This window comes from Chroicocephalus ridibundus, chromosome 8 (assembly GCF_963924245.1).
Source record: "Chroicocephalus ridibundus chromosome 8, bChrRid1.1, whole genome shotgun sequence".
In the NCBI taxonomy this organism is placed as follows: domain Eukaryota; kingdom Metazoa; phylum Chordata; class Aves; order Charadriiformes; family Laridae; genus Chroicocephalus; species Chroicocephalus ridibundus.
Window position 1 is genome coordinate 34,496,818 of NC_086291.1, and position 13,734 is coordinate 34,510,551.

At 46.1% G+C, this 13,734-nt stretch overlaps 1 protein-coding gene across 10 annotated transcripts in view; it reads right to left on the reverse strand.

Annotated features, from left to right (window-relative positions):
- Positions 1–1,499: 1,499 nt before the first annotated feature.
- Positions 1,500–13,734, reverse strand: part of RASAL2 (RAS protein activator like 2) — a 191,423-nt gene continuing 179,188 nt past the window's right edge. For 3 of the 10 annotated variants that reach the window (XM_063342809.1, XM_063342811.1, XM_063342810.1), the window contains 4 exons: positions 12,263–12,465; positions 11,692–11,779; positions 8,953–8,983; positions 1,503–6,863 (listed from right to left, as the gene is read on the reverse strand). In XM_063342809.1, the coding sequence (XP_063198879.1) occupies positions 6,721–6,863; positions 8,953–8,983; positions 11,692–11,779; positions 12,263–12,465 (465 nt within the window). In that variant the 3' untranslated portion in view covers positions 1,503–6,720. Of the gene's footprint in view, positions 6,864–8,952; positions 8,984–11,691; positions 11,780–12,262; positions 12,466–13,734 lie in introns of all 10 variants that reach the window. The other 7 variants (XM_063342808.1, XM_063342807.1, XM_063342802.1 and 4 more) reach the window with 6 other exon arrangements.

The following is a 13,734-nucleotide window of genomic DNA, read 5'->3' on the forward strand; positions in this document are numbered from 1 at the left end:
AGCATAAGCAAACTGGTATTCCACCTGCTAATGGATTTAAGCAGCAGCTGCTTACAGCAGCAGCACACATTCCTGCAGATAGGAAATCGTTGAAGTTTTTACACTTGCATCCTTTGGGCAGGAGGACTCTCGAAGGGGAGGTTCTCCAAAGGAATTTCACAGCTGGAGCGGGTGAACTGCAAGAACGATGAGGACAGGCTCCAGAGCCCGGTGCGTTTTGTCCAGAATGGCTACAAATAGGAGAATTTGCACATTCACATCCAGGGGTTTTACACAGCGGAAGTAAGGGCCACGTCCAAGGTAAAGCAGGATTTAACATCCTCAGCAGGATAGAACGCTTGAGTATCAGTTGCTCTTCTCACCTGCCTCTGCCTGTTCACATCTGGGAGGCTGGGCCTGCCCCCTCCCCATGGCAGTGGCCACAGAGGAGCGGGTGACTCTGCTGGGCGAGCACTGAGCGCAGATGGGACACGGGTGTGGGAATTTACAGACCCACGGTTTGTGCTGCCCTTGTGCCCAGAAGCACCAGGCACCCGCTGTTTTGGGTTCTGTACAAACACGCAGGGAGACAACTCTTGGCACGGAAAACTCGCAGCCTAAGCAAGAACAAGGCAGAACACGCAGGGGACTGGAACAGAACAAAGCGTAGGGCCAGGGTGGAGGCTCACGGCAGCAACTAAAAGTTTGCTGGGTGTATTTTGCAGGCTTCAAAGCTATGGGAAAAAAATAATCGTGTGAAATGAAAATAAAAAGACTTTTAGCAAAACATCCCCTTGAGTATAGATTTTACATTCAGTAAGTTCAATATGAAAGGTTTTCCCACTTATGATATACAGGATTTCACACACATATGAAAAATAAACATTAATCACTTAGAATCCAGCATTTTATGTGAACCTGGAAATAAATATTCCTCTGCACGTCTGTGCCTCAAATGCTGCAGCTTTGGGCTGGCGCAGGAGAATCTGTAAACCAGGAATTGACCGAACAAGAAAACTGGCCTGATCACATTCGCTGGTCCGGCAAGAGAGGAATAAACACATTAATTAATACGAGGTAACTCTCTTTTTCCCACTAAAGATGTTGCTGTTACCCAAAAAATCCCATGCCTAAAAGAAGCAGCGGAGCAATTCTCCGTGTCTCCACAGCTCGTCGCTCTCTCCCTCCGCACGGCCAGATGTTTCCCAGCAAGCGCCAGAGGTCACCGACAAGGGGTGGCCGAGCTCCGGGACGCAGCCCTGGGACCTGTGCCAGACGCTCCAGCAAATTCCCCAGGCACAGAAACAAGGGAAAGGAATGAATTCTGCTGTTCTGCTCCGCCGTGATCCCCTTGGTTAAGCCAGGCAGCTCCAGGTGTCAAATGGGAGCTCCTCGGTCCCAAACACAAGTCACACGGCCCGCGTTTCCCTCCCCGCTCTGAAGTTCCTCAAAACACAAGTACCACCTGAGCGCAGAAAGAGCAGAATTTTAAATCAGCATCAGTTTACTGAGTCCAGACTGTTTAAAGTTAAAGTTTATTTGTATTCTTTGTAGGAATATCAATAAAAGACCTCAAATGTATCTATATCTGTACATATTACAAGAACCTTCAAAAATTATTCACAGAACAAAAATAAATCTTCTTTAGAACAAACCCAGGCAATGAAATGCAGAAATGAATCTCAGAGACCAAACAGTCCAGTGCTACTAGCATAAAAATACGGCTTGAAAAACAAGTTTATTACTTTTTAAGGTGTACTTTGTTGAAATAAAAAATAAATTATTTAGAGCTATCATTGTAAAACAGTTCTGTGTAGTAACACTCTTATTAAGGCCCTTGAGACAGAAAAATCTATTTTTACAGGTAGGATTCCTGGCAGGCATGATCTGTAATGACACGCTCACCCTCATGGGAGTTAACTTACTGGGGAGAAGGAAATACCTAAGAGCATCAGCCTAAATTTAACCCTTATTGCTCTGTCACACTTGGCTGGATACCTGTGGCTGACCGTGGTAAGCGCTGCTGTAAATACATGTAACGGTTCACCTCGGACAGGGATCGTTCTCCAGGAATGACACAGAATTGTTGCAGAGCACAAACAGAATTCATACATACGCGGTGACCTCAGCAGGTAAGTATTGCTGACACGTGCCGTGGGCACTGCTGTAAAAATCGACGGACTTCAATCATTGAGTTTTCAGATGAAGTTAAAAGCCGGTGGGTTTAAGCCAGCATTAAAACACGAAATAACTATATATCATGTAAAAAAAAAAAAAAAAAGCCTAAGCCAACCCAAAGCAATTGCAAGGACATAAAATAAACCCCATTTCTTGGATGACTGATTAGATGGATACAGAATTTATTACTGGATACACCTCATATTCTCTAACTAGAAAATATACACATCCCTTTCCACGCTCCTCTGGATCCCCTGCTTAGAGTTACTCCACTGGAGAGGAATATTGCAAAATGTGTCGCTGTATGAATCTGTGCTTTTATGCAGAGCTGCCCATTTCTAATACACCAGGGAAATAACAGTTGGTAATTCCTGGAGGTGACATCTGTTTATTTCCCTTGAAAAAAAAGGTCTGAATTCCTAGAATTGCAAAGAGCGAGCAGTTACAGGACGCCACTCCCAGGCCGTGCTCCCTCTCTTCTCCACCAGTGCCTGCCCTCGTCAGCCTGGTCCCCTCCTCCCTCACAGGCTCCGCGGACACCACACGCGTGGCAGGGCAAAGGGACACAGCGCTACAAAACGCTGCTCCGTTTCCCTGCCCCGCCACACCGGCCAGGAGGTTTTACGGAGAACCTGGAAGCCCGGGTGGCTTTGTGGTTTGGGAAGAATCATCCTAGAACAGTATCGAGGAACGCGGCCAGCGAGGATCGAGATGTCAGGATGGGGCAACTTTTCTGTTTCAGTTTTAGGAGCACGCGAGTATTACTCCTACAGGCTATTAAATTTTTCCTGCGCTACTTCAGCTGTTTCCAAATGAGAGCAGCGGTTGCTCGCAACAGCGTCAGACACAGCCTGATGCGTTTGCTGAAAGTATGAACCAAAACCTCACGTCTGTAACGCTCATCATCAGACTTTGCATTGTTTGTTGCTCCTCTCATTGCTGCTGGCTACTAGTCTTACACCAAATGCGATCAGGCCCAGTTAGGGCTCTTGCTCCAAAATAGACAGACCTTTTGGCTGCCACGTGGTTTGGTGCCACTTGAATTTTATCAGACAGGACAAAATAGAAGCTGGCATTTTCACACATTGTCGGCTTGAAGCAGCTTAAAATTTCTCTAGAAAGCTGCCTGGTAATAAACTAGGAGAGACAGCTGCCTGCAGAACTCAGGAACGTAATGTTTTCGTTGTGCAACTGATCGATTTTAGTCTTGCAGCATTGCGAGTCTGCAACCTTCACCCCTTTTTGGGTCAAGAGGCAGCTTCCCCTCTCTAGCGGGAGTCAGAGGAGCACACTTTGCACTTTAGGGTAGAAACTGAAATAGAAGAGAAACCACCGGCCTAGCAACAAGCTGCGAGGACAGCACGGATGGGTCAGACTCTTGCAGAAGAGCGAGCTAATCTACAAAGCTTAAGAAACACATAGGGGAAGGTGCGTTATTAGAACGATACATCACGGCAGCCCTCACCAAAATGTATCCACGTGGGGGCAGGTGTTATTTCCCCTCTAAAAATCAGGGCTGAAATGTTGCCCCTATTGCATTTCCCTGCAGAAACCAAAGCGGGCGCCTCGGAGTCTTTCAGTGTCGAACCTCCAGCTCCAGCTCAGCCGGAGGTCTCTGATGGGTTACCAGAAAGCTTGGGGAGCTCTGGTGGAATGTGTTTCCCAAATTAATGCTAGACTAACGCTAGCAGAATGACCTACCTGCTCCTGCCTTGTTCTAGTCAGTGTATTCCTACGACCGCTCGCTCTCGCGTCTTGCATTGCTTATTAAGTGAGCAATGCACGTGCCCATCTGAAAAGGCTACTTTTTGGGAGCGAATTCCCCACGATGGAGCTGTGTAATTACAGTACACAGCAGAGGGGAGATGCAGATCGCACAAAAACACTCAACAAAAAGGGGATCCTAAGTTTTTTTGGGTTTTTTTTTTTTTTTTTTTTCAAGGTTTCTTGTAAAAGAGAGCTGCTCACAAGAGGGATTAATACAAACTCGATAGGCTGTCTACGGCCGCGGTGCATGAAGGAAGAAGGAAAGAGGAAGGAACTTAAAGGCACAGTTTGAGGAAGAAAATATCAGAGGTCAGCAATGTCCCAGAGCTGGAAGACGGTTTGGAAAGTACAGAAGAGAAACCACTAGTGAGCACACGCAGAGCACAACCCCAGGTGCGTCAGAGCGCGCTGACTTGGCTGCGGATCACCAAGAACAAGACAGGGATGCTCCTTGGCCTGTAGTACCAAGCCACAGTCGAGCAGCCAGAGAAGCTTTGATCTGAAAGGATTAAGCATTAAATATAAAACTCATCTCGCTGCAGACAGCTCTCCTCTAGATGTAGTACGTTAACAGCCAAGGCCTTGCTAAGAGAGATTCGTACACGTTTTTCTTATGCGCCCTACAGAGCAGGAGATGCGGCCTCCGCATTTATGCACAGCTGGGAATGTAACACGCTTGTGTGGTGACTTTGCGCAGCAGTGCTGTAACACAGTAGTCAGGTGGAACTGTCAACATACTGCGCTCTGTCACAAGCTGCGGTTGCCCACAGAGGTGAGGTTGGTTCATTTCCAAAGAGCAAACAAACTGGACAACGAACACTGAACTTGGGTTCTCAGTATTGCCAGTCCTTCACCTTGAAGGCAACATGGGTCACTTTCAGGAGGTCAAGAAATTGGCTTAGAAAATCCTACATTTTTAACGCAGTAGGATTTTAGAGCTTCAGAAACGAAGGCCAGAGAGGGCGATGGCATCATCATCTCTGACCTCCTCCGTATCACAGGCCGTACGATTCCAGGCAGGTACCCCCACAGCCACCCCATTAACTCGTTCCTAGCTGCAGCCTGAACTGTTTGCTAAACGCACCCCACACCGAGGCACCCTCGCCAGGTTTTGTCTTGTTTTGAAGTCAACTTTTCCAATTTCTAATTTCCATAACTAGTCTGAACGGTTAATCACGCTCGCTGTTATTAGTCTACATCTGGAATTCGAAATTTAAATTCCTGTTGCAATAACTTTATTTACTTTGAGGATTTGGGGGCTAGAAACATATACCAAAAAGTGAAAGTGAAGATTCACACATTATTACTTGAGTGTAGAATTTGGGGATTAAAAAAAACTAAAAAAACCAAAAAAACCCACCCCAGACTAAATATCGTGGCATTTGATGAAATCATGAGAATTGACAATACTGTGTCATTTATTGTTAATCTTTTACAGTTTGTGAATGTTGTTATCTACCATGAGAAGGTCACCTTGTAATGATATACGCACTCACATACAGCCTGTAAGTATGCTTCTATGAAATGCAACTGAAAGTAATTGGAGATGAAAGCTTAGTCAAAACTCCTTGAGGAAAAACTGGTGTGTACAGAACTTCAAAAAAACCCCTCTGAAGTATCCAGAGAAAGGCGAATTTCAGGGAAAATGGAAGAGCTTTTAACACAAACGTGCAGAAGCATCTTTCACTGGAACTAGACTGGCTAAGCTAACGGCTGAAACAGTGAAACTGAACAAGAGTTAAACTACAGAAATCCTCTAGGAAAAAAAAGGAAATTTTGCATACGGAAGTCTCCTTTGCTGGGCACGGGCACCCTTGGGTTAGCCCTTTCCTCAGAGCGTTAACCTGACTGTTCCTGATGGAGCGCAGAGAACGAATTCAGGGTGCCACTCCGTGGTCCATAAAGTGGGGATCGGATAGAAATTTTTTTTAAAAAAAGTATTTACAGGTCTGTAAATTTTCAAAACAGAAAATATAAAACTGCATTAGAACTGGGGTAAAAAAAAGAAAGAATCCTACCTTGAAAAACTGCAGATTCCCTCTGCCTGTTTGATGGGAATCCTGACTGTGTGCAAATGCAAGGAAAGAAGCTTGCTGCTCCAAGTTTTCATCTTGTTCAAAAAGACTGACAATTCTTTGCCGGAGTCCTACTGAAAGTAGGTACAGGATCCAGCAAGAGCCAATTTTCTTGCTAAAATGTTTGCTATCAAGTTTGCATTCGGCTTAAGAAGAGCTAGAGAAGAGGGGAATAAAACCAGCAGATGAATTTTCTTATAGAATTCACTTCACTACTATTTCACTCCACTCGTGTACTTGTGTCAGCCAGCCCGATAGACCCAGCTGCTGTCTAACGTAACCCACTGCTCATCTCTCTCTCTCACCCACAACACACATGCACTCACACTCCCCTCTTCCTCCTCCAAGGACTGCAGTGCTTTCAACAAGAGAAAAAAAAAATAATAAAAATATCAATAATTAAAAAAATCTACAGTATTCACTTCCTTTTGGTATATTACATCGGCATTTTCTGTACATGACCCAAGAGCTCCCTCTATTTACACAGTGATATGGAAGGACTTGTTCTCGGGAGCCCGGTTCTCCTGGCCTTGAGCGGGGAATTACAGCCCACCTTTCAGAGTTCTTCTTTCTCTTTTTTCCGTTTTATTAGCAGCATTATGTAAACCTGTAAGGGGAAGGGGGTGCTATTTTGAAGGTTTCTCGAGTCTGCTCCCTCTTGCCCTTCTCCTGGGGAGACGGCCGGCAGCATCTGCCCAGTTAGCAGCTGCTGTTTTTGAATTCACCATTCTCCGTGATGGAAAGCTTGGTGGGATTGGTTGGGGAGATGCCATTGCGGACTTGCATGCTGTAGCGCTCCTTCACCTGCGTCAGGGCACTCATCAGCCGCGTGTTGGCAGAGTCCAGGGACACGATCCGCTTCTCCTGCAACAGACACCCCGCAAAGTCAGAGCTCCTTCACAAATGAAATGCCTTTGCCCCGCAAGCCTGCTTTATGGGGAACTTCCAGGACCCGGGGCCGTGACAGTGTCTTCGGATGATTTCTAGGCAGAGGCAGCTTGGCTAACATTCTCTGGGAAGATGGGATGTCTGCCTCTTTCTGTTTTCTTGGGGTAACGCGGCCCCTGCGTGCCAAGGTCTTTTCGCGGGCCGGTCTGGCCCTCCTGGGCTTTTTGCGTGATGGAAGGTGACAGTGAGTCAAAATTCCACTGGTGAATTGAGCCGGTCACAGTGGCTTTATCCAGACAGCCTCCAGCTGAGGCAGATGGAAATGCAGTATTTTGCCATGGGGGGTGAGGGGGAGGGGGGGTGAGGGATGTTGGTGTTAATAACAACAATAGCCAATTTAATTTTTTTTTTTTTTAAAATATGTTAGAAAAACAGAAACAGGCAGCAGAAAATAAAAGTGGTGGAGGTTTCATCTGGCAGAGAAATGCGCAAGTGGTATCTAACGGCCATTGTCTCTGTATTGTGGATGGAGTGTGCTCAGAATAAATTCATGGTATGCTTGAAATAAATAAATAAATAAATAAAAAGCAGATAATGGCAGCCTGCAGTCACCAGCAGGAGTGAGGGTGCAACAGCAACATAGAGAAGAAGCAGCCAAAAGCTACAACTAAGGGGTTATTTGAGGTGAAGGGGGAGAGGGCAGTGTGGGTGGAGGGGGAGATGCCATCGACAGAACACAAAGAACAAACACTGAACACGCTGCTCCTAGACCCATTCCAGCTCAGAGGGGCTCCCGGGCTCCGTCGAGTCCAGGGGTCCCCACATCCCTGTTTTGATTCTTGTGGCACAGAAAGTGCTAGCCTCCACTTTTTAGCAGAAAGCTAAAGGATGTGCACTCAAATTTATGAAAAAAAAAAAACAAACTAAAAAAAAAAAAAACCCTCAACAAAACCCAGCCTACTAACAGCTAGAATATCTGCAGTGGGAGAAAGCACTGGAGGGTCAAGCCAAAAAGTTGGTGGCACAATTAGAAATGACAATTTTCATCTTCCCTCAAAAAAAAAAAAAAAAAAAGGCAGCCACAGAAAGCAGCAACAGAGACGGCAAAAGGTAAATATGTTCTCCGTGCTAGCAGCTGATTGGCTTTTTTTCTTTGAGAAGGAAAAATGTCTATTTCAACTTGAATGAAAAAAGGTGCATGCAGGAACTCTTCCCGGTCCAGCCCACTGGAAACAAAATGGAAGGAAAAATGATGCACAGGAGGCACAAACATGAAGGGATAGTTGAGACACACTGCTCAGGAGACCTACGTGCTACAACAGCCCCTTGAGATTTTGATCCCAGCACATCAGCTGCGTGGTACATCGGTAATCCAGTAACGTTTGCTTTTCTCCGGGGGTTTCCCCCCAGGGGTCAGTGTTAGGGTGCAAAAACAAAGCAGAACTGAAGCAGTGCTTGTATGACAGCCCCCAAAGAGACCGAGCTCTGCACAGCAGAGCAGAGGGAGGAGGAGGAGGCATCAGAAATCAACAAACAGCGAGGCAGGCTGTAGCCTGCTCTAGCACTTGCCCCGATCCAGTCAACGCAAGTAAGGAGAAGGGACAACGGAGGAGTTACAGGCTTAGCCTTTCCTCCCATGTTGAAATAACTCCTGCAAAACACCGCTGCCTCAGCAGAAATGGGTTCTTCGGCAAGTTAAAGCTCCTCCTCCTCCAACTAAATTTCACCCGGAATATATAATTTAAAATTAAAATTTCTTTCCAAAGAAGATGGCTTTCCAAAGAGTTAAAAATGTAAAGGCTGGTTATTCCCTGGCACTGACGAGCGCTCACTACGCCAGTTTGCAAAACAGCTGGAAATCTACGCTGGGAAAATCAATCTTAACAGCATGCACTTGGTGAGTGGAGGCATCGTCTCACTCAGAGGAAAATACAGTCTAGCAAAGGTGTCTCTAACACGCAGGAATTGGGCGCAGGGAGTGGGAGGAGCTGGAATGGGTAGGAGGGCAGCGCGCTGGGCCAGGACCGGGTACTGCTCAGCTAGAGAACTGATTGGGTTTACTTGCCTGTTTGAATTATCTCATCCCCATTTATGACCTGTAATTTAACACAGCGGAGATGTCACTTGCAATAGCAACTGGGCCAGTACTCTTTGCAGCTCCGCTGCTCCAAGGAGAGAGTTTAGCCAGACCTAGCCCCTGCTCCGGCGGGGATCCAGAGGCGGTCTCTGGAACCACAGGGCACACGTGCCCCGAGAAGGCGGCTGTCCTGGTGGGTTGGTGCGGTACTGGGTGCTGCACCTCACCACAGGGCAAAAGAGCAAATCCTGAAAAGCGTCTGGTGGTGACGTAACTAAGCACATGAAGCCCAGTTACTGCTGCTCCCTAGCAGCCGTTTAAACCCTTCAAACAGGTGTGATAAACAAGGTCCCAACTCCACTCCATCCCTCTCACATAAAAAAAGACCTTTTCTTTTCTAGCCACTGCTATAGCCCTTTGCCAAATGAATCACAGACTAAGAAAAATCTTCCAAGTGCAACTTAAAGGGATTGCTACAGAACCCAGCGAACATTTGGCCTCCTCTGGTGTGTCTGTTCTGAATCTTTCATTGGTTTCCTCTGCTGCTCAGGCACCCATGAAAGGGCAGTGACAACTAAGCTCCCTCCGTGAACTGGATGACACTGAAGCAGTTAAGGTTCGCTGATGACCTTGCTTGCCCAAGCAGCTAACAGCACTTGAAAAGAAAAAGGTGTCCAATTCAAAAAAGAATCACCAATGCCACTGTTTTGCTGCTGTTTTTTTCAACAATTTCTGTTGCAGGTGATAAACAATGCATCGTTCGACCAAGTGTAATCAAGGACCACCCCTTTCCAGCCCTGAGGGTTTGAAGCTTTCACAAGTGAGCAGCAGTTCCCCTCTGCCACCCTGAGGGATGAGACTGGTCCACCCTCCGCCTTGCTGGTCCATAACCTCACAGCGAGCCTGAGAGCCTACTGGCATGGACAGGTAACAAAGGGAAGGGCAAATTTCTTATTCAAGTCACAATCTCTCAAATCCTTGCCTCCCCAAATCACTTTTTATGAGGGTTCTCAGTGCCCCTTTCACCTTCTCGAGGCAGATGAAAAAGGCAGCATCTCCTTCAAAAACCAGGCTGCTCTTTGGATGAGCTGTCATTCCATCAGTGTGTAACAGAACAGCAAGATGCCCTGACTGTGCCCATCAATGAAAAATGGCCCAGCACGTTCAACTTCTACTCCAGCTGCCACTTGCCATACTCCTTGATCAGACCAGAGGCTGCCGTACTGTTCCCCCAGCACCAAGAAAATAAAAAAAAAAAAAAAATACGGTGACTGACTACATGCCAGTCCATTCTCTAGCACTGCACTCTCCCACTTTGCATTTTGAGTGCAAGTCGTCACAGAAAGGACTTAATCTTAAGCTGCATCTAGAAAAGGCGACTACACTGGTGTCTCCTTGTAGAGCATCTTGCACAATAGCTAGGAACTATATATGCTGTAATTCCAGCAGGGGTTTCTTTTTGTTCTGCAAGGCTAGGTAACGGAAGTGCCATATTATTGTACACAAGTGATTTATTCAGATTAGATGGCGCAGATCCAAAAACCCAACTTCCACGAACAGTCTTTCTGAAGAACTGTGGGAAAATGGGCAGAGGCAGCAGGAAAACCAGAACTTTTCAAGTTATCAGAAAGAAATCTGCCAGAAATATGCTCCTAATGTTACCAGGCTTTTAAAACCACTTTTTTTTTTTTTCTACTTTGTATTTCCCCTACAGTTCCATGTGAGCTGAAACATTTCTATCATCGCTGGCCATTCAACAGGAAAAAAAATGGCCAGGGTGTGACCGTTTGTGCTCACTTCTGCCTGTGTCCTAATACACCAGTACCGTCTTTAACAAGGTTCAACTGAGGCTCCCCCCCACCCAGCTCTTTATGAAGGGAAACAACTTTCTGAAATAGCTTGGGTCATTCCTCAAACAGGTCATCTTGAGATTATCTATTAAGGAAAGTTTACAGTTGGGACTACCAAAAAGCCCAGAAGCAGGAAGGATGCCCTCCAAATGCAAGTATCACAAACATAACACGGCAGGCAGATATCAAACCAGTCTCAGGTTCTGTGGTACAAGCTTTGCTCTCTGGGATCAGCGATCAGCACAGACACAGAAGAACAGCTGAAACGATCCCACACAACACCCCTGCATGCATTGCCCACTGGGTCCCGCTTTCCACCGCTAATGTGTTGACTGAGGCAAGCACCGCAGGTTTGTGGCAAAACGGGCATTTCTCCAGGACCGACGTGGACAGTCAGATGGGGTGAAATGCCACACAGGACATTATACAGGGCAACGCTCCATTGCAAGCATTCTCTTTTCTTGACTCAAACGTTCAAAGCCGTGCTTTTAGCTTGCATAGCTGAGATGCATGCACATGGCCGTTAAACTATGCTGGTATGAAGCACAGCTTTTCCAGACTTCCCACTCAGAACAATGTCTGTACAATACACCACTATTCCTTTACCGCCTTGGGATCTCACGGAGAAGAAAATGTTTTGGAGAAGCAGTCAGTCCTGTGATTTATTGTCAGGCTTCCTCAAAGCCCAGTGTCTGACAGTACAGTCTTTACCGTTAAAAAACCCAATTCTCTCCTAGAAGGCAGTAAGTCACACGTACAACACCATGGGCCAATGCTGGCTTGGGTGCTAGAGAACAATGTCGGGGCAGGAGGATAAGGGAAAATAATGGGTTCTACACACAGAACACTTGGGGTTTGGAGATCCTGAGCTCCTTACCTGCGCATCAATAATTTTCTGCTTTGCATCGATGACAGCTTGCATCTCTGCATGATCCTTCTTCAGCTCCTCTTCAACTGCCATGAGTCTGATGAGCAAAAAGAGGTACAAATCAGGACATTAAACTGTTCCAGAGTGTTTCAGGTACTCTGGCCTGTTCATTTAACTTCTCTGATTGTCCTGGCAAGAGAAGAATTCCGCTGCGCTCGGAAAAGCTTATCTATCCATCTAACACTCCCGATTGCCTAACCTTGTTATTCTCAAAATGGACATTGCCAAAAATGCAACTGCCTGAAAAGCTGCTGCCTTGAGTACAGATTCCAAACAAAGCAAAAAGACCTGTTATAAGTACAACAGAAACCAGGGTTAAAAATTCCTGCATCTTTTCCTTCACCCTCCTGGAAATCCGAGGCAAGTTTCTACACCGGCATCTCAAGTTTCTTCATCTCTAAGGCAGGATAGTATCAGTCCAGAGATATCAAGGAGCAACTACCTTCTCTAGTGTCAAAGAGAACGTGTGACCCAGGGGAGCTTCTGGACCTACACAGTCCCAAACTTCCTAAAGCCTCACCTGCTGATGATACTTTTCATCTGGCTGTCCTTCTCCTCCTGTTGCCTGCGCAGTCTCTCCTCACTGTCTTCCAGCCTAGACTTGTACTCCATCAGCAGCTTCTGCATTTGCTGCTCTTGCACCAGGAGCCGCCGCTCATACTCCTCCAACCGGCGACTTGACACCTTCAGGCGCTCCTTCAGCTTCGCTATTTCTTGTTCATACTGCAGGTGGAAGGAAAGAATCAGATGCAAAGGGAGAAGGAAGAGATCAGATCATTGTAATTTTCTGCTGCTGTTCAGAGAAGGGCATTGTCTTTTTCATGAGAAATAAATTAATAGATGTGAAGGAAATGACAAGCAAACAACTGTGGGCAAGCACAGACAAGGAGCACGTAGGGTCCCAGTGAGAATGAAGCTATTCCCCCACTGCAGGATGTCATTCTGCAGCACAATTTAAGCAGAGGGCTCTGACATGGCTCCTCAGCCCTCACCGGTAACATCCCCAGTTACTCCAGACTCAAGCAGTTCCCAGACAGAAGCTGCTAATAGTGCTCAACTGTAGAAGTGTCCTGGGGACCCAGGGGACCAGTATGGGACCCAAATAGTTTATTCTTCAAGACCTAATCGAGGCATGAAACCACGCGTGAAGACAGAGCAAATCATTCACTACAATATAGAGCCTGAATTTTACTTGGCTGAGGTCTTGTTCTTCTACTTACCATCTCTGTGGACAATCACTTCTGCAATAGTGCAAGGAATCTCAACACATCCCACTTAGTTTGGGCTTCATTCACCTTTCCTAATAATCCTATGATCCTGCTTCTTGTCCACCAAATGTTCTCCTCCTCGTTCCCTGCCTTCTCAAAATACCAAACCTCTTACTAAATTTCATCACCATAGCGGCATATAGACGTAACTGAATTTGGAAAACTGGTATCTACTCCTGAAAATAAATATGCTTTAACAAAACAGACATGGACGTCTGTGTAGCCCAGAAACACTGTACTACCTAAATGACAGGCATTTGCCCCAGGTGAAGTCCAAGACAAAATTTGAATGCAACTACTGAGTTGCATTTACGGGGCCTTGTACGATCAGTTAGCATATCTTAAGCTACACTTAGTCAGGTTAACAATTGCAATTTTTTTAAAATGGTGTTTAATGATCACCGAAAAGTTTTGCATGCATAGAAAAATGGCAGTATGCTGTAGCTATAGTGTTGTCGTAAAAAATAATGACTTGAGCAGGATCTAGTACACTTAGGCAGTGTGACTCATGACGCACATCAGTGCCGAATACCAGCCTGTAAATGTACAAATTCTCAGCTATGTCAATCTGCACCCATTTGACATGCTACAGCCTGTACGTGCGTTAATCTACAGTATGAGGTACTGTACTACACATCTGTGTGACAGTATGTAGAGCGGCAACTTATGCCGATACAACCTGTGTTTGGAAGCACGACTCTTGTCAAAGCAGCACCCGAAAGCT